The sequence below is a fragment of the Anopheles merus genome, chromosome 2R (genome assembly GCF_017562075.2).
Source record: "Anopheles merus strain MAF chromosome 2R, AmerM5.1, whole genome shotgun sequence".
Taxonomy (NCBI): domain Eukaryota; kingdom Metazoa; phylum Arthropoda; class Insecta; order Diptera; family Culicidae; genus Anopheles; species Anopheles merus.
The window spans coordinates 4,742,189-4,766,579 of NC_054082.1; the positions used below are offsets into that span (position 1 = coordinate 4,742,189).

Consider the following 24,391-nt stretch of genomic DNA (forward strand, 5'->3'; position numbering starts at 1 on the left):
AAGAAGAAACTAAAGTAAAAGAAAAAGAAAAAGAAGAAGCAACAGAAAAAGAAGAGTCAAAGGCAGACGCAAAAGAAGAAGCTTCAACTCTAGATGCTTCTACTGAAACGAGTAAACCAGACGAGGAGTCACCAGTAGTGGTGGTGGAGCAGGCAGAAGAAGTTAAAACAGATCCTGTTGTGGAAGCACCGTCAGAGTCCGGATTGGAATCTTCTGAACCAGCGGCGCCGGAGAAAGAAGTCCCAATGGAGGTGGCGGCGGAGGTGGTGGCTAGCGAGAAGGAAGAAGCGGAAGCGAAGGAAACCGTTGCGCCGGTAACCATGATGAAGACGCAGCAGCAGAACGATGACGTTGCGGAGAGTGCTGTGGAGGGCGAAGCAAAGGCAGCAGCAGCAGAAGAAGCAGCCACTGCTGCTGTGGTAGAGCTGGCCGTCGGTGAGAGCAGAAAACGTTCACAAGACGACCACAGTAGGCGCAGCAGAAGCAGCAGCAGCGGCAGCAGCAGTACCAGCAGCACCAGCAACGGTGGCAGCAACAGCCTCAGCGAGGAAGCGAGCAGTGGCGGCAGTACGGGCAGCGCTGGCAGCAATAGCAACAGTGATAGCGAGGGAGTCAGTTCGGCGAAAAAGGTGAAGCTGGAAACGGTGGTGGAACAACAGGAGCAGCTGGAACCGCCACTGGAGCAGCAACCAAAGATGGTGGACGCAGAGCCAACTGCTGCGGTGGTGGTGCTGGAAGAGAAGAAAGCCTCGGAGTGTTCGGAGAAGAGTTCGGATGAATGTCACGAAGCGAACGACGGAGATGTAGCAGTGGAGGAAAAATCCATGCCAGAAGAGAAACCGATGGAGGCGGAGACATCGGAAAAGAAAGAAGATGGTGAGGAGAACGCTGCCAGGATGGTCTCACCGGCACCACCTCCTGCCGAACCAGTCGCCGTCGAGTGCAAAAGTCCTCCCTGCGCGCAGGAAGAACCACCCAAAGCGGAACCAAAGGGTGAGGAAGAAAAGCGCACAGAAACGTTGCTGCTTCCTCCACCTCCCCCTCCACCGCCTGCCCAACCCGTGACGGCACGAGTGCCGGCCGGGGGGAAGGCAAGCATCGTAGCGCCCGTGCTGGAACGGCCCGATTCGGCCCGCCTCACGGCCGATCTGCAGAGCTGTCAGCGGCAGCTGGCGGAGGTACGCTCCAAGTACGACGTCACACGCAAAGAGCTGCACGCGACCAAGCGCAAGCTGAAGCGCATGTCGGTCCGGTTGGGCAACATGACCACTGGTGGTGGTGGTGGTGGGTCGGCCGCTTCCGGTGGCATTGTGGGCGGTGCCGCCTCCCCGCACGCACTGGCGGGCGGCCCGGCGGACGACGACCGTAACCGGAAGTGGCGCGAGCCGATGATAGTGGCGGCCATGAAGATAAAGAACGCGATGGGCATCCAGGCGTACAAGTCGCTGATCAAGGACGGGGAGCTGCTGCTGCCGAGCCTGCGCACCATCACGCGCTACCTGGAGTCGCTGCGGAAGGCGGGCGGTGGTGCGGCAGCGGCGGCGGCGGTGGCCCTAGCGAGCGCTGGCACCGCGAAACCGAACGCCCCGATGGAGGTGGACGAGCTGCCCGAGGACGAGGAGGACGAGGACGTGGAGGAGGAGGACGACGATGTGGTGGCGGTGCGGGCGGACGGTCTCGTGAACCGGCGGCTGGAACCAACGGGGATGGTGAGGAAGAAGCAGCCGAAGGCGAACGGTGCGCCCCGAACGGTCGATCACAACCGGAACGAACAGCGAAGGCATCCGGCGGCGTACCCGGGTGCGGCCCAGCAGCAGCGCCATCATCACCATGGGCCGGAAGTGCAGGACATCAAGACGGAGCAGGATCCCGTCAGCTTTACCGGTAAGTGGCTGTTGCGATATAAGTTTCGTTTAATTTGGTGGAGTAGTTACAATGATTTTTAATAACTTGCGCTTGGTTCAAATGGCACAATTTGCACAGTGCCACAAGATCTGGGGTGACATCTGGTCTCAGAATGATATCTCACACTCTGGGTTTGGGTTACGCATCGATTCGAACCAATGGCGGCAGATGCTGGAACCGAATGCTCTACTTGAAGACATCCTTGGATTTGCCAGATCTCTCGCCAACGGCAATAAAAGCGTTGTGCAAAAACCTCAAGTCATATTCCCTCCAGTTGCAGTTCTGTTCTGGAGTGGAGTTGACTGTTGGTGCCGACCGGTCAGAAGGAAAGGGGGTGGTGGTAGTCACGCTGCAAGCAGGCGGTGAACGCGACTGGCAGCAGGAGAGTGTAAAATATTGATTTTCTCAGAACACGACTTCCGAGCGGGGGAAGGAATCTTGACGGTGTGTTGTTGCGTTTCAACGAAAGGGGTTGAGAGGAGGACGACGACGTACCTTACAACCGTAGGCGATGGTGGTTGAGTTTATTCTGGATGAAAACTGGTCCATCACGCGGGCCCCATGGTTTGTCGGCTGTGGGATCGTTCTGGAATAGAGCGAATTCCATCGAAACACGGGCGAGACGACGCTCGGTCTTGGGCGAACATGGGCTGATGTCACGCTCGACTATAGAGGACGTGGACCAGAGCATGAAGCCTTCCCTTCGGAAGTTACCGGCAGGCCCTCTGGTGGCGTAGTGTTGTATCTGTTTGCGTTGCTGCCCGCCCGGGACATCGAACTCTGCTAATGGAACTGCTATCGACCTGAAGGCATTCCACACACACACAAAAAAACGGACGTCCAGAAGGGATCGCGAATCTTCTTCCCCGCTGGTGCTGTGGCCCCCTCTGCTCCGATGAGTGAAGTAAAGGGGGCGGCGGCAATGTCTAGTACACTCGGGGCAGATTACCGGCTGTTTGTTCTCGAATCCCCGAAGAGTTCCCCGAACCTGTCAGCTATTTCGAGATGCGCCATGCGGTTCCCATTCCGCCCCGTACGACCTACACACCTCGGCCAGGGTACATTGCTTAGGGGACAGACACACACACACACACACACGCACTGGCGTGGCGCAGTGCGCTTGCCCCGTATACCTATTGCTACCTGCCCCGGGGACTGGGGACAACTTCCGCTGGCAACACGGTTGGGCAAAAGGGCTCTTTTTCATCAACCCTCTGATCTCTGGGTGAGCGGGTGGTGGCTGGGTGGAGGCTATCGAGCGGTAGAGCTGCCCGTGCTGTGTGTGTGTGTGTGTGTGTGGCAGCCCCGTAGCCGTGTAACTCGGTCATATCATTCCCGTTGGCCTCGCGCCGTTGGGACGAGAGCTGGACGAGATTGTCTGAAGAGAAGAAGTTTGGCCCCTGAGTTTCGGTCCCCTTTACACTGCAGTGCGCCGAGAAGACAGTAAAGGGGGAGGGTGAAAACAGACGCAACGAAAGAGAGAGGGAGAGGGGACGTTCGAACGCAAGCAGGCGGCGTCTAGTAGCTTGCCCCGTTGTCAAGGGGTTTTGTCCCTCGCGCGCACACACACACACACGCAGACGGCAGACTAAACGTCAGCGAGGGAACGGTTTGGGGTGGGGTGGCAGCGTGTTGGCAACACTAGCTCGGCCCGCGTAGGACATTGGACGGGTACCGATCGACCGACCCGACCGACCCGACCGGTCGCAGCGTGGGTTTGGCCTTATTTTTTGTTCCTGTCGCTGCTTCTCTGTTCTGTCCACAGTGGCCTGTGCGAGTGAACCGAAGCCCGAAGGTCCATGGAATAGGACGGACGGACGGACGGACGGACGGGTGGGTATCCTGCCAATGGTTGTGAACCTTTTCCCCTCTCGTTTTACCCAACCCTACCATACTTTGCCGCCCGACGTGTTCGTTGCCCTGGACATAGCAAGACCCGAACAGCAGCAACGGCAAAGGCAAGCAGGCAGGCAGCACGCAATGTGTGGTGCGTTTCCATTTCATTCCATTCCGGGCGGGAGCGTTTTTTTTTTTATTAAATCCTCACTCCTTACGGGCCTTTTTCCCCCCTGCCGCCTTTGCTTGGATCACCCCGCCGGCAACGGGATGACGACGAACCCTAACCGATTCGACAACTTTCCTTCCTTTCATTCTGGACCTTTCTGGCTAGTTTTGGGGGGGAAAGAATTTTGTTTGCTCCCTTTCTCCCCATTCCCCTCATTTCAGTAGGAGAGACCCCCACAAAACCTTCGAAAATCCGACCCGCTGTGAGTGGTGGATCAGGTTGAGAGGGGAAAGGAAGAGGCGAAATGAGGGAAAAAGGCATCCGTAGGTTTTTGTTCTTTGTGCTGAAAATAATGGTTCGTAGGAGAGAGAGTCATCTATACTGACCCCAGGCTTCAAGCAGAATGTCCGGAGATGTTGGCACATTCCTCCTCCACACTTTTTTCAAACACTTTTGAAACCTTCAGGAAAATTCCTCAATTAAACATCACGTCTTGGAGTATTCAGAGCGGAACAGATATGATGCTGCTAATTGCCATGTTGCTTAATGGTGCAACAAGTTATAACAACCTTTCCGAAAAGTCCTGTCATCCTTACGGATAAGCCCTTACAACTGAATCAAATATTGTTTTCCGATTCCGACCTGTTCTTGGTAATTCCAGTAAGAACTTGCTGGGAAGCTATTCTCTCATAGCAGTTCTTGTGCCCATAAGGACCCAACTGCTCCCTACGATGAAACTGTTGGCCAAAACAACGCCACTTGCTTGGCATGGGCAAGTCCCATCCCCTGGCAGCCGTTTCCAATATGGCCAGCCCTTCTCTGGAAGAAGTCACGCTCGGCGCCGCTGCTCTTGTGTGAGTTCATTTTTTCCTCCAGCTTAATTCTCTTCCATTAATTTAACGCGGCGGCGGCTGCTGCTGCTCCCTCGTGCGACGTCGTGTGACGTCGATGTTCGTGCCGTTGCCCATGGCCATCCGCGCCATGGTGTGGTGCGCCATCACCGTCTGCCTGCCTGCTGGCCTGTAGTGGCTTCTCGCTCATCCTGCCTCATTCTTTGCCGGGGCGCGTTCTGTCTCGCTCTGGGCCCCGTCCTTTCGCTCATTTCCCTAACCCTCTCCGGCAGCTAAGGATATCGGTGCAGGCCCTGTTGAAGGCCCCGGTCGTCGACATGCTGTGGTCGACGGCGTCGTCGTCGTGTAAGCTGCACCCTCTGCACTGTACGCGCTCCCTCGGTCCAAAAACGGTACACTGCTGGCCGCATGCTTGCCTTGCCCTCGTCCTGCGTGTTCCCTCGTCCTCTTCGCCATCGGTTCGGGCCGGTTTTTACGCCGTCGCCGTCGTGGTTGGCCACCGAAACCTGGGAGGATGGAAGAGATGATAGCGAGCAACGAAAGGGACTCATCATCTTCCCTTTCCAACTTCACTTTCCTTACCACCGTACGGTTCTTTCGCTCTCTCTCGCTCTCGCTCTCATCTCGGTCGAGGATTATGTTACCGATGGAAGTAGAAAGAAACGCACGAAGGAGCATCGTCCCCGGCACACACAAACACAATAAAATTTCGCTTCCTTTCCGACCGACCTGGTCTCGAAGGCCCTCTCTTTCGCTCCTTTTGCGTGGGCTCCTGTGTGTGTGTGTGTGGGTACCCTTCGTTCCCAGGTCAGCTTTGTGGCAGAGCGCAGCGTTTGGGACAGAGTTTTCGGGCTGCCTGTCCGTCCACCGACCGACTTCTTGGGCCTGCCGCTCCCCCACCGTGTATTCTGATCCCCGAAAAAGAAAAAAAGGAGAGGAGGGCCCCTTCTACAACCATCATCAACGCGCAAATCTGCACGGAGAGCTTCTTGCCGCTGCTCTGCTGCTGGCCGCAGCCGAGTCAGAGTGTGTCGTGTCCGTTCCGCAGCACGCCTTTCAGCCAACCCCGTCGTCCCGGTGTTGTAATTTTTGGGTGTTTTTGGTGGGCTGTGTGGACCTTTTTTGTCGGCTTTGGGTAAAAAAAAAAACGGAGGCAACATAAAAGAAGAATGTTTGAGACGACTCCGTTCGAGTTAGAATTTTTGCACTCCGTGGTGGTGCCTCGGGTTGCGCGAAGGTGTGTGTGTGTGTGTGTGTGTTGGGTATTGGGCAGCCCGAAAAAAGCGTCGGATCTTGTAGTATGTCGGATCGTCCCGGTGTAAGGGACACGGGCGCGGGGTATCGTCGTAGCCCCGTGGTCGAAGTTTTAATGATGTGTCCAAACGCGGGCAGAACCGAATTTCAGGGTTTTGTGGACAGGCGGCAGGCCTTTGCCGTTACAGGTTGATCCCTGTCCATACACACACACACATGCATAGAAAAAGGTATATTATTGTATCACACAGATCGAAGATGCTTTCTCATGTGAGAGAGAGGACTCATCGAACAGCAGCTACACTCGTACGTAATCATACAATCATCCCCCTCTTAGCTACCTTTTTCTGCTGGTCCTATTGCTATACCTTCCAAACAGTTGTTGTAAAAATCACCCATCAAAACACTGGTAGAAGGATGCAGGAATTTAATTTAAATAAGTTATGGCATTTTTAAATTGCGAAAAAAGGGCTCCCTCTCCCACATCCAATCCCATGCATTTTGCGAGCAAGATGTTACAGCATAAACATTGAGTGCGCGTCCCTCTTTTTGTGGAGGGGGGTTTGCTATCAAACTTCTCTCTACCGTGCCAAATCCCCGTATCGAATGGTGGTGCGCCAAATTGTTGGAGCATTTTGTAGGGTTTGTTTTGTGCCTTTCGAAGGAATTTTCCTAGCCGTATCTAATTGCGCCATATCATCGATGTAACGATGGTTGTTCGTCCTGTGTTTGGTCAGGAGCTTGGAGGTTGGGATGTGGAGGATGTTAAGACGTTTCTGGGGGGATATTGGGAGCTTGTTGTATTTATCTTTTGTTGATGCTGGCACAGGTTTTAAGGCTACCGAAGAATTACACTGAATTGTGCAGTGAATTGTTGGGGGCTCATAATGTAGCTTTGAGTTGGGTTCGTTGCTTATGCTGTCGTTTCGGGTAAAAGAATCACCTTCCTTTTTTGTAATTGCATTTCAACATCTGTTGCATCCGGGGGGATTCGTTAGTGGTGGTGAAAAACCTTTTAGTTAAACGAACTGAATTTAGTTAGAACAAGCGAATTACCTGCATTGGAGATACAAGGTTGAACCGCGCGAATTCAAACAATCATTGAGCATCCATTCTGGCTACAATTGCCTTCATCAATGATCGGTTTAGAGCTTTCTCGGCTAAATTAACACCAACATTAGTTACAGATTGAGCGGATTCATATCTATATTTCATCCAGTTGTTGGGAAAACTGCATTTAGAGGAAACGTCCAGTGGTTCCGCGAACATGATATTTTTGATGTGAAAATATCTATTGCGGTTTGGGTTGAGGTCTGTGTGCATTGTGCCTTTGTGCGCTTTTGTGCACTTTTTCTGTGCAGGTTCTGTGTGGCAAACAACATTCCACGAAGTGTGCAGTTTTCTATCGCATTTGTTTATGGCGTTTTAATTTCTCTGTGCGTACGCAAACACAGTTTTCCATTTTTCACAGTTTGGCCATTTTTATCCCCGCTTCACCAGCACTGTGGTGCCTTGGCCCTTGTCCCTCGGGGGGGTTAAATAATGATCCCCTTTCGTCTGTGGCAATGGCAGCTCTGGCCAACACTGCCTGCCGGACCAGGCCAGGCAGTGCTCTCTCTTTCTGTCTCTCTTTGTGTTCGTAAGCGTTTTTTGTGACGTCCGTCCACTCCGGCGAGCTCTTTTCATCAACGGGCCGCCGCCGATCGATGGGCGCGGCGAACGCGAGGAGAGAGAGTAATATGTTGCCCGTTGCTAGGCGAAAAACTGTGAAATCACGAATATATGAAATGGTGATTCGAACAGGATCAAAAATTTAGCGCACACCACCACCATCACGGGAAGGCCACCATCACGCTGTGTTCTGTTCCCTCACACGCAAAACCCCCCTCCCGTTCTCTACACTCCAGGGCCTTTTGTAGGGCTCGGGGAGCTTTATATATTTTGCTGCGATCGAACGTAAAAAAAAAACTCCGCTACCCAATTTGCGAAATGCAAACTAAACTGTACTACCCCGAGCCTGTCAGAGCCTCAGTTTTTTGTTTGTTCCAATCCTCCCATGTGCATGAGGCGGCGTGGGATGATGTGGTGGTGCACATCAATAGTAATTCTATTCCATTGATGTTCTTTATTAGTTTTGCGCGTGTATTTTATGGTGCTTTCAGCAATAGCGAGCGCCCCTCAACGCCCCATCCCTCCCCCCCGTTGGCGTTGGACATCTCCGCAGTTCGCCCCATGTCCCGGGATCGTGGAAATTAATGAGAACAGTTCTGATTTATTCAGACTTTTGGAATGCACTATCTCTACACACACACACACACACACACACCTCCCCCAACGTCCAGGTCCAGCGCTTTGGAGCACGGGTTTTTCGGATAACATTTTATCCCCTCGAAATGCTCCTTCCGGGCGGGGCGAAAAACACTTCAATCCCATCAATATGTGAGCTCGGCGAGGACCTCAAATTCATCCCGGCCCCGTCCGTCCCAACGTGCCACTGGTCGCTGGTTATAATTATTCCCATGGACGCGCGATCCCCTCATGAAGCGTGGGAAATGCTCGCTTTCGATGGCGCACACGGTGACTCCCTTTGGTCTTGTTATCCGGGGGCACACAGTCGGGGTCTGAAATTACATCCATTTGGGGGAGGGAATGGTTGGTGCATTGAGCGGTGTTCGATTATCCTATGAAAAATCGGATCTGATCCACTGCAACACCAACCGGCTGTGTTGTGCTGCTGCCTGGAAATTTGGGACTCTCGCTTCTTTTGCTGATAATGCTGTGCTGCGAATGAATGCCTGAGCTTTTGCCGCGTATTTCTACAGTCGCTAGAAATATATAAATTAACAGAACCGTTCACAAACGGAAAAAAAACTCGCATATACAGAAACATTTTAATGAAATTTATCTGACAATCGTATGTGTAGGATCCCGGTGGCGGCAGAGAACCGTGCCTGTGTCCTGCAATCGTCGATGGGTTTTCGAATTGCGTTGATACATTCACGGGAAATATTCATTTTTAATTGTGAAAAATATGTTCATAATCAATTCGCTTAAAGTCCTTACAATGTACCTCCATGATTATGGAGAAATTGGCTCCTGCTGTAATTTTGCCTTTGTGAATTGTGCGAACACTGTGAATTCGTGACCAAAGGTGCCCGTTTTAAATTCCGATGCTTGTGGAATGAAGAGTTTTCTTTTTTGTTTAATTATGGTCGAAAAGTTTTAGCAATTAAATGGACCGAACCGACGGACCATCGACACTGAACCCCGTCCCTCGCTCCACACTCCACTGGGTGTGTGGGATGGAAAAGTGTCCCGCTTTTAACTTCCATTCGATTTCCATCGGCAATATGTAGTTTTCCATCGGGAAAAAACCCAGCAAAACAGAAAAAAGTGAACCCCGGTATCGGCATTTTTTCCCACCTTTATCCCCACCGCTCCCGTTGAAATGGCCCAATATTGTGCGTGTGCGTGTGTGTGTGGATGTGAGGGCTGTTGCCGGGACACACTGTTTTTGGGAGCGAGGGCACGAGGGGTTGGATGGCCTCGAAGCTTTCCCCGGGCTCGGGATTATATGAGCACGGGCGGCCCCCGAAGCGCCATGGAAGATGGGAACCAGGCTTTGGCGGGGGACGCACCAGCTCGTGGGGGCGTTTTGATTGTATGTGTGTGTGTGTTAGTGCTGTACCTTTACCGTCGTTTCGCATCGCCCCCGGAGCGCGAATGGGGAGGACAACAGTGTGGGTGAAGGATGAAGTTAGTCCTGCTGCTGCTGCTGCTGCTGCGGATGCTGTGTGCGTGTCCCTTCAGCTTCCCGGCTCCCCGTTTGCCATGCCACAGGGCCACAGCGAAAACCGTGGCAGCTCATCCCTCTCCTACCGCCGTTCCGAAAGGTTTTCCGAGGCCATGGAAATGACGGTGGTGTGTGTGCGTCAGGCCGGATTTGGGCCGTCGTGCTCTGTGGGCCCCTACCAATAAAATCGGGCCATCGGACCCGACCGCGTGCCCTCGCTGTGGCAGGGTGAACCGTATCGTGTAAGTGTATGTGTATCTGTGTATGGCTGTGGGTGGAAGGTTAACGCACGGCAGGCGGCGGCAGTGGGCTGTGTGTAAGGGAGGGGAGGGAGAAAAGCCACCGCAGAAAATCGATAAAATACCATCGACAAGAGGCGGCAGCGCGCGCGCTCGGAGGGAAAGGTGAACCTGCTGCTTGTGCCGCTGCCGCCGCCGCCGTCGCCGCTGCTGTGTTACCCTCTCGGCCGGGGGAAGTCAGATGCTGTGTGCTGTGGAAGGGAAATGGCAACCCCGGGGATGAAAACGCCCGTAGAGAGCGCCGCCATATTCGCGGCGCAGAGGTTGTGAGGTTTTTGGCGTGCTATTTGGAGCCCCCCCCCCTTTCTGGAGTGTGATGGGAGATGGGTGTCAGGCAAGGAAGGGGAGGAGGGGGGGGGGAACGTGTTTTAGGTGGTTCTGAGCCATCGAAGTTCTCGCTCTCTCGCTCCCGCCTGGTATTTATCTCCCCGCCGGACACAATGTTGGAATTGCGTGGCGTTTCATTTTTTCCCGTTTTTTGACGAGGATTCGGCTGGGCTTTGCATAATTATCCTTGAAATAATGTGATAATTACGCGTAGCCAGAGCGAAGGACACCGATCGATGAGAGGGACAACCTGGGCAGCAGGTTCTTCCGGTAGCGCGCCCGGCTGTGAGAAAATTAGAAGCATTTGGGGGGATAAAGTGCGCGAGTGCCGCCGTCAAGTCAATTAAATACTGTAATGAGTAGTCTGCAGCGCGATTGAATTCCTTTGGTGAAGTTGGCCGAGTGATTGGAACACCGGAACACCAAGATGTATGTATATAAGTACGACAGCAGCAAATGTTGGCATTGTTTTCCCATTTTGAAGAACGTCAGGACAAAAAACTTCATCCCTTGAAGATGTTGGGGCGGCTGGGACACTCCCACGGCGGCCGCCGCCTTCACTGCTTGGGCTTCGGCTGGGCCCAAAACACGCCGCACTTCCGAATAAAAAAGGGGACGGCCATTTTGTTGCCATCCCGGGGACCGACCGGGCCAGGCACACGCTCTCTCTCTCGCTATCGATCGGTTTTCGGTCGTCCGCCGTCCCCCTGGCCACAGAGAAACCCAAGACGGGCAAGAGATCCCTTGGCCCCTTTTTTTTCTTGCTCGAGCTCGCTCCTTTGTCTGTGTGCGTGCTGTGTTACAGGACGGCCCTGGCGGCGGACACAGCGCGGCATCCCAGGGACCGGTCCCAAAGCCCACGGTCACGACGCAGCATCCAAGGTGTGTGTCTGTGTGTGTGGGTGCGATGGCAAGGAGGGTTTTCTATCCCATGGTGAGTGTTTTTTTGTTCGTTCGTTCGTACGCTTCGTTTCCACCACTGTGTTACGGGCTGTGTGGCCAACTTCTCTCTGGGAGGAAGGGAGCAAGGAGCGAGCACTTCCTTTCCTTAGTTCTTCTTCCCCCAGGCTGCCCGAGCTCTTCTTCCCCCAGTTTCAGGGATGTGTTTTCGCCGTCCCTGCTTTGTGGGCTCGATTTTTTCCTTCTTCTGATAAATGATGAAGCAAAGGGGAAGCGGATTGGGGGAGCGCAGCTACCGCCGGGTGTTGGAAAACTTTGTACAAAGGGGACGGCTGCTGCTGCCACGGGGATGATGGGTTGTGCCGGTGGCTGCCGGGGCGAAGGGGCGAGAGTGAAAGTATAGATGTGTGTGTGGGGAGGAAGATTACCTTTTTCGAAGGAAGTGGCGGCGTTGGCGGCGGGTGTGTTTCTTCTCGATGCGAAGGGAAGCGGGTTGCATGGCGCAGGATCCGGGCGCACGGCCCTGGCCGGCCAGCCATCCGAGCAAAAAGGTCTGGACGTGGCCGGCAGTGTATTGGTATTGGGGATGGAGGAGGGTTGTGTGTGGCACTGGCCCAGCCAGCAGCACCTGATGTGGCAGGGATACGCCTGCCTGAGTGTTCGAGAGCGTTGCTTGTCTTCAATACACAAACATAACCACGCACACACACACACACACACACACACACACACACACACACACACACACACCACACACACACACACACACACACACACACCACACACACAACACACACACACACACACACTGGCAAAAGGATGGCACAAGGGGTGGCAATGGCCTGGGTGGTGTGCGCTATCCTCTATCTGTGTCTCGGTCCCTTCTTTTGTGCTCTCTGTGTGGTGGCAGCTCACTCCGGAATGTCTCATACCCGTGCTATGGCTTCTCATGTTGGGTCGGGAAGAGCCCTTTTTCGGGTCATCCACTGCTGCTGTCGGGCTTTCGTCCCTTTCGTCCCATCAAGATGGGAATTCGGTGCGAGTATCAATTATAAGACAACGTCCCAGGGCGGCGCAGCAGGGTGATCTGTAGTCCGTTCCAGCTCATTTCACCTTTTGGTAGTCGAAATATAGTTCGAATACTTGTAATGTGTTGAATCTCTCTGGATTAGAATGTTCTGGCAGTATGCTCATTAGCAACTTGGTACCTGTTTTCTAAATTGTTTTGGACGATGTATCCAGTCGTAAGGATCTTCACTACCAAAAACTGAATCAAAAACTCAAATTTCTTCTTCACAAAAAACCAAACGGAAACCTACCACTACTCTCTAACCCAATCCCCCCTCCCCAGGGTGGTTCTGGGGGCATCCAAGCGCACGGACAGTGGCAGAAGGCAACGTCGGTTACATTTCGGCCATGGCAACTGTGTGTGGCTGCGGCCTCACAGCACTCACTGGCGGGTGTGGGACAGGCGGAAGGGAAGGGGTGGTGATGGTCGGGGTCCCCCTAACCGAAGCGCAACACGGCGCACGGCACGTTGCCACATTTTGCGCGTTGCGTGTATGTTCTCTCTCTCTCTTGCTCTCACGCTTTCGCACCGCGCGTGGCCGCCGGTCTCTCTGTTTCCTTCTGCTTCGTCTGTTCGACCGGTCTTGTTGCTGTTGTTGTTGTTGGGCACGGCGAGAGGAGGGACAGACACACACGAGACCGTGGCCGCATTGCCATCTGTCGCGGGTATCGCGGTGCACACAACCCCCGGCCACACAGAGAGCACACGGCACGGGGGCAGGAAGCGCGCTAACCGATGCCGTGTGCTTGTATGTATGTGTGCCCTCCTGTTTGTGTCTGTGTGTGTGTGTGCGGTATGATGGAGGAAGGTGGAAGAGTAAGAGCAGAGAGCGGCTGGGCTGTGTGGTGGTGAAATACAGCCACACACAACCAACCCTAGCAGCCACAGCAGCAGCAGCAGCAGCAAGTGTGGGAAGTTTGGGAAGGAACAGTACCCACCCTATCCGCGCGCACGGCCATCTTGGTTTGGTGTGGCCGTGTGGCCCTGAAGAAGAGGCGACCACCGGTTCGCGAGAGAGAGAGAAAGAGCGAGAGGAGGTGTGTGTTGCGGTGCCAGCGTTTGGGTCCTCTCGTCCATCATCTGTGCACGGGCTGTGGCTGGCCTGACGACTCCCAATCCGTTGCCTTGCAGCGAAAAATGTCGATCAACGCTCTACATCCATTCGTTTACCCTGCTCCAGCGTGCTGTTCTGCATGCTGTGTGTGTGTGTGTGTGTGTGTGTGTGTGTGTGTGTGTGTGTGTGTGTGTGTGTGTGTGTGTGTGTGTGTGTGTGTGTGTGTGTGTGTGTGTGTGTGGAGGATCTACTGAATGATCCTCGCATGATCGCTGTACAGTAAGCTACATGGCCTGATGTCCTTTTTGCTGTGAAACCGCTCCAGAATCAAAGAAAAAGCTCTTCTTTTCTCCCAAAATCTTTTTGGGGCTCGTGTTCTCATCCGCATCATGTTACACGAACGGGGATTGTGTGTCTTCATTTGAAACACGCACGGAAAGGCAAGACGAAGAACCATTCCACCTAACAAGTGAACCTTAAACACATACACATCCATAGAGCTCTCCTGGTGTTAATGTCATCCTTGGTGTTAATGCTAATAGAGGGAGGGAAGGAGGGTGGGTTGGGGATGCTGTCAATTTATTTCATGATGCACCACCACATGATGATGCACCCTGAAACTCCCCAGATGAGCGGGAAAGGGGCGCTTATTTAGGGAAGCTGCTGCTCTGCTCCTAGCCATAAATGGTGATGATCCCAGTTATTATGGTGATAATATTTGAAACCGAATGATGATGATGACGATGATGACTGATGATGTTGTGTGCAGTATTGTTCATCAAAAACCAATACCAGTTTGGAGAAATTTAATCGAACCCTGGGATGGAGGTGTTTGTGAGGGTGCGGAAAAAGCGTACATAGAATTCATATTGCTCTTTCAGAGGGGGGAAAGGAGGAGTTGTGGAGGCTTTGGGGTCACATAAACCACCCACCGGCAATCTAGCAACCACACGCACACACACACACACTGATCCACCCAATCCACCACCCACAGGGGAACACAGGTGGTGTAGTACATAGGGAAATGCGTCCTTTCTTCCTGTTCTCCTCCACTCCGCTTAGGCTTATATGGGAGAGGCAATAGGAGAGGCGATGGGAGACGAAGGGAGATGGGTCATCATCCCTCAGCATCCATCTCCCATCATTCCGCACACACACACACACACGCACACATCGCCTGTTAAATATGGTGCACGCGAAAAGGTGGAATTTGAAATTTGATTGCTTATTTGTATTTGCCAACCGATTGCCCATTTGCGTGTGCACTCTTGTGTGTGTGTGTGTGTGTCGGTACAATTGGAAATATACAAATTGCCGAGTGGTGGTGGGTGGGTGGTGCTCGCTCTTGCGGCCTAGTGTGCATGATGGGTGAAATGGAGAAAGGATTTTTTTTAATTTCTCTTCTGTTTCCGGGCTTCCAGTAGCAGTAGCGAGAGCGGAGGGTGGTTGGTTGGTTGGTTGGACGGACCCGGGAGGGGTTATATGACCGATATCTTGATTTGTGTGTGTAGGGGGAGGTGTAGGTACAGGTGGACACTTGCATACATACATTATATCAACACATTCATGCCTAAATGCGTGTGCATCGGGCAAGGGGCCAATGACGACCCACCCAATGCTCTTGTGGGTGATGGCGTGACGGGGAGCGGGTTAATTGAATGCAACCGGCTTTGTGTTGTCCCGTTCTTTGCGCGGGAGGTGGTGGTGGTAGGGAGGAAACCTGTGCATCTGTTTGTGTTTGTGTGTATGCGTGTGTGTGTGTGTGTGGGTTCGATTAATTTGTTCTTTAGTGGAATAGGAAGCTGCTAGTAGTAACCGTTCAGCATCACCTAACAGCTCTTCTAACCGTATCATCGGCATTATTGGGCTCTCAATGTTCTCTTTATACGTTTTACACCCTGCGATAGGGAAGATAACGAAAGTAAAAAGAGATTAGAGACATTGCTGGACAAATATACATGGTGTAGTTGATTACTTCTTCTGCTACTCTAATTGATCGCAACGATTCTCTATTTAGTCGCGGTTTGTCTTTTCGCTCCTCTTTCGTTCTGCTTCGCATCGTTTCGGGATATTAATATCTTTTTGTTTATTTATCTGTGCGCTGAAGTGAAGGGTGGTGAAATGTAGGAAAAACATCTTCATGCGTTTGCTTCAGTCTCTTCCACATTCATCCACTCTTTTGTTCTCGATAGCTCTGTGTTCTGGTTAAGCATGTAGGAGATGTTTTGCTTTGTAGGGCAATTAGTGCCTTCAAACGATCGAACACTGGTTGTACTGCTGGTTTGTCGTCGTGACGGCAGTAATTTGTGAAGTCTTGGTGACGTTTATGAGCAAAGGTTTTGAGGATGGTTATCGGTACAATTTGTCTCCCGCTCGCGTCACATTTCACGTTTTCGTTCCCCCCATTTGGGGGTACATCGAAAGAAGCGGGATAAGGCGTAAACATTGTGACGTCTTCGTTGTGGAGTCACGATTAGGCATTCTCGTGGGAGTGGGACTGGATTGGATTGTCACGATTTTGTTGGAGGACCGATCATATTCTCAGGGTTTTGTGTGGGGTCGCTGGAGATCTTTCGTCCCAGAGGTGTTGCAACGTCAACATTTAGAGCATGTCTCAGTCGAGATGTGTACTCCACAAAGAAGTTCCAAACTTTGGTCGCAGTTTGTACAAATCTCATCTGCCTGCGGGTTTTGTTAGTTTGTGATTCTTCCCCAGATGATGATGATGATGATGATGTTGTCGCGATCTGGTCCACAGGGCATGAGGCGACAGCGTGGTGTTCACGTACAAACTGCGTGGAAACTGTGGCCAGAGCAAACCGTAAAAGCTCTCCCGCATATGTGGCCCCAGCCCGCATGGCCCTGATCGTGGCCCTGTTTGTGTGTGTGTGTCTGCAGCAGTGTTGTTGTGTTGTGTGCATGTGGCGTAGCGGAGAAGGTGGCCACATATGCTCGAACACGCCAACGAACGCACACTCGTACCGACCCGCGAGCCCCTCCCCCCCTCCCCGCAGCAGGCGCAGTCTGTGCGAACACCGTGTGGTTGTCAGCTGCTTCCCGGCATTACTCCAGACATTAAGCGACGGCCCGCAGCTGGCCTTTTTTTTGTGTCGAGCCGTTGTGCCTGTTGTGAAGGACTTTGCGGTGGCCAACCCGCCTTTTAGTGCGGCAGCTTGTCATCGATGGGGTATGGGGTAAGGTCGGCATCTCCACCCTGGGGGGGACGACCGACCGGCCCCGGTGATGTGGGCTCTTTTTATGCTCGAGGCCACTGTGCTCGGTTGTGTGCTGCGAGCGAGAGAGACAGAGAGAGTGTGCTGTCCCCGCTCGATCAGCGGAAGAGGTGTGGAATTGGCCGCACGGTGGCACGGTCGGCTCATTGGTCTCGCTCTCGCGCATGCGGGACACACCCGATCGCGCGCGTGTGTGTTGTTGTTGCTAACGTTGCGCACCCCGAAAGCGCGCGCCGCCGCCTGTATTACGTGCGTTGTTGGGCGCTGGCCGGCCGGTCGGTCGACCGATGGCGACGACGATTACAAATGGGGCTTGCCGCGTCCGTCCGGTGCCAGTTTGGTTGGTGGGAAGAATTAGTGGGAGAGGTTTGGGAACATGGTGTCGCGGTCTGTGTGTGTGTTTTTTTAAATGCTCCAGCCCCAACGGCCGGTTTTCGGTTGAGTTGCGCCTCAGAACGCTTCTGTATTATAGCGCGCAGCACGCGCGCACCTCTCGCCTCAACACAAACACACACAACTGCGCCGAGAGAGCAGCAGCAGCAGCACGCACGTGAAAGAAGGAGTCAATCCTCGAGACACCCCCCCCCTCCCCTTTCCCCGCACAGGTCCAAATGAGAGATGATGTCGCCCCTGCCCGTGTGCGCTGCGCGCCGCTCTGTGTGTTACGTTTTGTGGCCGCAAACGGAACGCTTCTCGCTTCACTTCACTTCCGCGCGGCGATCGTTCGCTTCCCTATCCTCCACTTCCTCGGGCTTGTGTGGCTGTGTTTTCTCACTGTGTGTGTGGATGAGTTGTCCGCGCTGGTCCGACGGGGCGTCCGACGCGCTGAATGCTGACGCAGCTGCCGCGCTGCGTATGGTTTCTTTTTTTTTTTTTTTTGGTTCGTTGTTGTGTCTCCCTTTCCGTCGTCCATCGATCCGCCGCGCCATGCCCTTCACAGCTCGCGCGCGCACCAGATCCGATCGTTTTGCTTGCTCTCTCTCTGTCTCTCGCCCTGACACTCACACACAGCTTGTATTTAAGTTGGCTCGCTCGCGCACTCGTGATCGGTACCGCTGGTCGGTGGATCGTCGGCCGGTCGGTCAGTTGGTCGGTCCCCCGAGCCTCGCGTGTCCTCTTCTTGCCCCCTCCTGCGCGTCGAAGATTCTTTGCCCGACGGCAAGTGAGTGTGTTCGTTCGTTCTCCTGTGTGCGCTCGCTCGCATCCGGTATGTGGCGGCGCGGCAGGCCCTGGTGGTCTCTGTGTGACCGTTCGCGGGGGTAAGGGAGAAGGGGCTGGATGAAGATGCCCGTGTACAGCAAAGGGAGGTAGGAGGGGGGGGGGGGGTGGAAAGGTTGTGTGTGGCTTTCGTGGTCGTCGGGTGTTATGGCCTTTGCCGGCAGCAACTGTGCTGCCGCCGCGTGCTCGCGATACCTGTGTGTACCAAGCGAGGAGGAGGAGGAGTAGGAAGGCACCTTCCCGGTGAGGGGATGGATGGGGTGGTATCGGGGCGAAGGCGTGTGGCGGTTTACCATGGTCACACACAGGCACCTGACTGGTTTTTCGGGGGGAGTATTTTGTGGCTCTGCTGTTTCTGCGAGAATAAAAAAAATGCGATCGTGCGCGCGCCCATACCGTTTTTTTTTTTAATTTGGTGCGAAGCGCTCGAGGTGCCACGGGGACGCGATATTTTATAACAGGGGCCTTTGGTGTGTAAAATGTATCTTTGTCCTCCCGAGAGAAGAATCGTGAACATTCAATTCGAGAGTTACTAACTACGGTTTCCAAGATGTTTCTTAATGGAATCCTTTGGAATAGCGGTACCTTCACCTTAGGTTGCCAAACCATCCTTTCTCCACGTGTAAGGATCCGTGATGGTGGTGATGTGTAGCCTCGAAGTAAATGATACTGGAATGATTGGGACTGGAAAGACTCGGAACGAAAGCAGGAAGGACCAATCTGCACGAACGAACGAAACCACCAAACCACCCATTCCCAGTAATATCTTTTGGACAGCGGGCAAAAGAAAGCTCTACCCAAAAAACTCGCGGTGCGCACTCCCGCGGTCGCCGCCTGCCGTCCCCAATTCCAATGCCGTCACGGTCGCCGGCTTTGTCGTGGATGTGGCAAATTCTGCAAACCCCGCAACCAACACGTAACGTCTGTCGTGGTGGTGGTGGTGATGCTATTTTTAGTGTGCGGCACTCGACCTGTCACTTTTGTGCATTTTGTGGGCACCCCGGACGACGACGACGACGACGCCGCGGCAGTTGTTTCGGCCACGTCGACGGCCAGCGCAAACCCGTTTTCGCTGATCGTCTCGTCCACGGGAGGTTGGGACCAACAAGAACAGCAGATTTTGTTCAATTTGTGACAACAAAAGTGGGCCGAAGAAGAGAGGAAACGGACACGCGGGCGGGAGCTGCCGCCGCCATTCGGATCAAGAAGTCTCTTCCAGCGAGAGACAATCATGCATCAAATGGTCACCGTAGAAGTGGTTAGGTCATTACCGCACGTCGTATCCTCCCCGGCCTTTTGCCGCGAAAGGTCCTGACCTTGCCGGAAACGATCGTTGTAGAGGCTCCGTGGAGCGCTCATGGGAGAGCTGCCAGCAGAGTCAGTATTGCGTCAGTGAGGAGAGGGTGTCTTTAGGGTCTGAGAGAACTGTCCGAACCCGCGATCGGCGGGTGGCCTTTTTGGGGGCTGGAAAGCCCAGACGTCCACCTTGGGTGGGGAAGAATTATAGCGGCGAGCGAGCTCTATTTCTTGACCCCCAACGGTGTGTGGGGCCACTCTTGAGCAAGCTGGCTCGGTGGTGCACCGGAAGACTGTCAAGGTTGGAGGCGAAGCGGATTTCTCTTTCCGTGGCGAGGCTAATGACGCTTGGTGGAGCTATTTGTGAGCACACGGTTATCGTGGTGACTGGTCGGCGTAGCGCGCACAGGGCCCCTATCGGTCAGGCGTGTTGCGTGTTGGTTGGGTGTCGCCGAGTTTAGCAATGTTATCATAAGTTGCGGTTCAAATAAAACTCCCGTTCGGCAAGATGATGCTTATCTGCCTGTGGTCGCTTGGGAGGACTGTGGGGCCCTGGGGGACGACTGTCCCCGCCAGACTTCGGAGGGGGGATGGGGTTTGGCGTGAGAGGGAGCAAGCCGTGTGGTGGACAACATGTTACACGCCGCTGGGTGATGGTCACTACACGACTAATCAATGTTGGATTTGTACAGTGTACCGAGAGAGATGCTTGAAGCTTTGGATAGGATGTTTTTGTAAAACTAAATCATTAACCACCACTTGGAGGAATATAATTCGATTGTGTTTGCAAGGGGAAGTGGAAAAGAAAAAAAAAAACAGACGCAAAACCAATCAAATGAGGTAGCTAAGAAGCGAGGGCGAGAAAACGGTTGTGTGTGTCGTCGTGGCCACAGAGCGACAGAGGGACCGCCGACCGCGAGCGAGTCGCTGGGTTTTCTTATCGCGCTTCGCACCAACTTTGCACCACACCGTTGTGTCGTTCGGTCCCGGGGAGTGCGGGTGCGGTGTGGTGTGTACGTGATTACATCACCAACCGTCACCGCCGGCGATGACCGCGGCCCGTCGACGAAATGCCCTTCACTCGCGCACGGCGGGCCGACCCACGGCTCACCACCACACCATACACCCATGCTGTTGGTGGCGACCACGCGCACGGCGCCCAGCAACCCGAAAGCGCGACCCCGATGACGACGACGACGACGACGCTCACTACTAGCCAGCCTCGACCGATGGCGTCGTAAGGCAGGCAACGACCAATGCAGCGCTGCCCCGCGTGAGAATGTGCGTGTGCTTGTGTGGCTGTTTTTTTTTGGGGACATGATGCTTCTCGAACCCCCCATCCCGCTCCTTTAAATTATATTCGCCTAACCGTCCGATCGGCCCAAGCGGTCCGGGGCTCCAAATGGCGGGTTTAAATTTTGGGCCCCCAATAATGTGTCTTGGTGTGGTGGTGGTGCCATACGATACGATTTTGCGTTGATTGGCGGCGTTCGATATTGCTAAACGGTGCTGGATGTCGCTATAGGAGAGGAGGGGAAAAAGAATAAAGCGAAGACCTCAACGAACAGTGTGACAGCGATCTTTCGAGCTGAGCGAAAGGCGAGGCGATCTTCTTCTCGAGTTTGTGTTTTGTATCCCAGAAACCACGGATGGGAGCGGAAGGGGGTAGGTGTAGCACCTTCTGTGGCAACTGCGGGCGGTGGACACTTCTGTCGGTGGCTATCAAACCGGCAAACACACTCACATGTACAGCTTCGCTCCCCAATCGCGTGCGCTTCGTATGCAAATCCTCCCCCAGTGTGGTGTGGCGCGCCGAGAGGATACAAGGCGAATATTTATTTCATGTAACCGGTTTTGCCCTGCGGTAACAGGGGAAGAAAACGGACCAAGAACATGGCACCTTTGACGTATTAAAGGCCTTCTCCCTACTCCCCCTACTGCTCGTTGATCGTGCTGATAAGTGTGGCAAATATGTTTAAAATTGTATTAAAAATCGATAAGCACTCGAGAGCAACATGGTTGGAATGTTGTTCGATGTGCTATTTGGTTGTTTTGAGGGGTTTTTGTGGCGAATGTGTGTTTCACCGATCTGCGTTATCTTTATTCCTATGAATTCAAATGTGACTTAATCACACTGCAAGCAATGCAACGATTAGACGTAAGCTCTGTGCTCTGCGAGAACGAATAATGTCTTAGAAATAAACTCCTTTACTAATTTCCATTTACTGTATCTTTTTTAGCATCGCCCGATATTAACTACTACCAGCACAATGCGGACGAGGATGAGGACGAGGACGAGGACGGATACCGAGATCCAACCTCCCTGCTGGAAGGGTGCCGATACGAGGATGTCAGTGGCATGCAGCTGAACGGAGAGGACGGCACCGGCTACCATTACGCTCAGCAAGGGCAGCAGCAGCAGCAGCAGCAAACCCTGTCCCAGGCACAGATCGAGTTCCTAAAGTCGATGGTCGGCTTCCGGAAGAAGTGGACCCCGTACGAGCTGCGCACGTGCAACGACATTCGGCGCATCATCGGCAGCCGGGAGTACGAATCCCTGCGCCGCAAGGACGGTATGCCGCTGCCGAGCGTGAAGACGCTGCGCAAGTATCGCCAGGCCGCCCAGCTACCGGACACGGTCGACGTGATGGGCCGGAAGCGCAAGCACAACGAGCTGGAGGACTCGCCCACCAATCAGTCGCGTGCTGTGTCGCGCCACAGCGCAGGTGGCGAGTCTGGGTCCGCTGACCATGGGGAGAATGGGTCGGGCGTACTGTTTCCGTTCGGCAACGACATCGACAAGGAGCAGCTGAAACCGGAACAGGATCCGGATGGTGGCCATTTCGATGTGAGCCTGCTGACGATACCGCAGATCAACTTCCTGCAGACGCTGACGATGAACACGAAGGGTTTCTCCGATTACGAGCTGCAGCGATCGCTCGAGCTGAAGAACGAGCTCGGCAGTGGCAACTATGAAACGCTGCGCAAGCAAGAGTTCCTGAACATTCCGACGCTGGCCATGCTGACGCGCTACGAGCAGGACAATGGGCTGGAAGATCTGTCGCGGCTGGTGAACGGTCGACGAACAACGGGCGGCGGTGGTGGTGGCAGCGATCGCAAGCGGCGCAAGGAAGCGGAGGCAGCACTAGAGCTGGCCCGCGATCAGGAGGAGCAGCGCAACAGAGAGATCGAGGAGCAGCGGGCCCGCGAGCAGCAGCAGCAGGAGCAGGAGCAGGAGCAGCAGCGACAGCTCGAGCTGTACAACCGGCTGACGCAGGCGGATCCGTCGCGCCACCCACTGTTCGACAGTATCGCGGGCGACGCCTCACCGACGGAGGGTGCCGATCCGGCGGCTGCGGCCGCTGCGATTGCTGCTGCCATGGCGGCGGCAGCCGCGGCCGGGTTGCATCCTTCCCAGCTGGAGCATCTGAATGGTGGTGTCGGCGGTGGTGGGACGGTGGGCGGCGAGGATTCGTCGCTGAGCATGTTCGAGCATCACTCGATCTTCGACAAGGACACGCCGATGTTTGACATGACCAAGCTGTCCCCGGCGCACGTCGAGTTTCTGAACACGCTGCCCGAGAACCCGAAGCGTTGGACGCAGGAGATGATCAACTCGGCGCTGGACATCAAGAACGAGATCGGCACGCGCGACTACGAAATCTTGCGCCGGCAGGGCATCCCGCTGCCGGCCGCCCGCACGCTGCGACGGCACAAGGACATCCGCAACAAGGCCGACCGGGCGATGAGTGAAACGGGCGAAATCTTGCCCGCCAGTGGTCCCGTGACGACGCCGGCCGGTGTTGTGGGCGGAAGTGGTTAAACGAGGCGATGCCGCTGGTTTGGTGTCAGTTTCTTTTCCCAAAATTCTTGCTGCCGTGCGTCCCGTTGTTGCGGAAGTTTGAAATGTACCTGTGCCAGATATTGTTTTTTTGTTTAGATTGCATCGAATAGCGAAGGATAAGAGTAGAATAGCGTTTGTGCGCTGTCCCCCCGAAGTCGAGGCACAAGGGCGCAGTGGAAGAAAACGGAAGCAGTGGAGCGATGGGTGGGAAGTTGGTGCATTAAGAGTCATGTGCAGCGGGAGCACCAGCTCTTGCTGTGATCGTTTTCTCCTGCTGGATTTGTCACAGAATATAAGCTATAGCATATCAGTAAGAGAGTAGTAGTAAGTAGTCAGCAGAAGAAGTGAGAGCGCCATTTCTTTTGTCTCCCCGTGATTAATTTTACTTAAACTTTCGATTCCTAGCCCAGATGCACGTACGGGAAAAGAGTAATTGTGTCAATAATTGTGTCGCGGAGGTCAAGGAGCTAGCAATAAGAAGGGGGGAGTTTTGTTTCCCCAAATGTTTTTACCAAGTACTTGACTAGATCTGGAAACGTGATTTATAGAAGAATGCACCAAAAACATGGTTTGAACGAACAAACAGGAATGGACAGCAATGTGTGTGTATGTGTGTACCGATTAATGAAAGCCTGTACATAGTTAGGGAACTCTATGGTCTAGATGTTTAAAAAGCACAAGTAAGGGATGTGGATCTGTGCATCTTACGGTGTAATTCCAGGGCAGTTACGAAGATCGCGATCGAGATGCAAACGAAATAGTTTAACGAGCATGTTACTGGTAAGCAAGCTAATTCTTACGATGCCAACCCTTGTCCGTGTTCGATGAATGGTGGTGGTGACCGCGCGATAAGCGCACACAATCAGCCAGAAAACTAACGTGTATGGAATTTTAACTCTCGGTGTGTTTCAAATCCCAGATGATGTGTATGTCGTGACAGAGTGTGTAAATATTGGTGTATTCTGCTGTAGTAGCTGATAATCCACTATTTTTCCTGAAATTATTACTCGGATAGCAAACGAATCGATGGAATGATGAATTTACCTTTTGAGGTGTGTCGCAAAAGTAACGTTACAAAATAAAACCCCGAACGATGGCGAAGGTTCGTGCGAATCTGCTAAAATGATGATACGTGTGCATAACTCTCCTGTATAGCTTTAGTGAATGAGATATCCGAAATGATGTAGCTTTCTTTCGCTTCTACGTCTAAGTTCGCTTTCCTTTTGTCGGTAATTTCGGATTGTAAGACCAAGAGCTGTCCCTGAAGCAGTATTTGATTCGATCCAATCGGTGTCTTTTTACCTCTTCTAGGGATAATCAGTTGGACTGTAATACCGTAACGA

At 53.5% G+C, this 24,391-nt stretch overlaps 1 protein-coding gene across 1 annotated transcript; it reads left to right on the top strand.

Moving 5' to 3' along the window:
• Positions 1–24,174, top strand: LOC121588048. Its single transcript, XM_041905568.1, has 2 exons — positions 1–1,884; positions 21,445–24,174. Exons 1-2 carry the CDS (start codon positions 246–248, stop codon positions 23,025–23,027), a joined length of 3,222 nt encoding a protein of 1,073 aa, XP_041761502.1. The 5' UTR covers positions 1–245; the 3' UTR covers positions 23,028–24,174.
• Positions 24,175–24,391: the final 217 nt, after the last annotated feature.

Bases quoted from the DNA above. Each gene is read 5' to 3' on its own strand.
- LOC121588048 (XM_041905568.1), top strand. From the start codon at position 246: ATGGAGGTGGCGGCGGAGGTGGTGGCTAGCGAGAAGGAAGAAGCGGAA. The intron at 1,885-21,444 runs GTAAGTGGCTGT...TATCTTTTTTAG, and splicing joins GGATCCCGTCAGCTTTACCG to CATCGCCCGATATTAACTAC.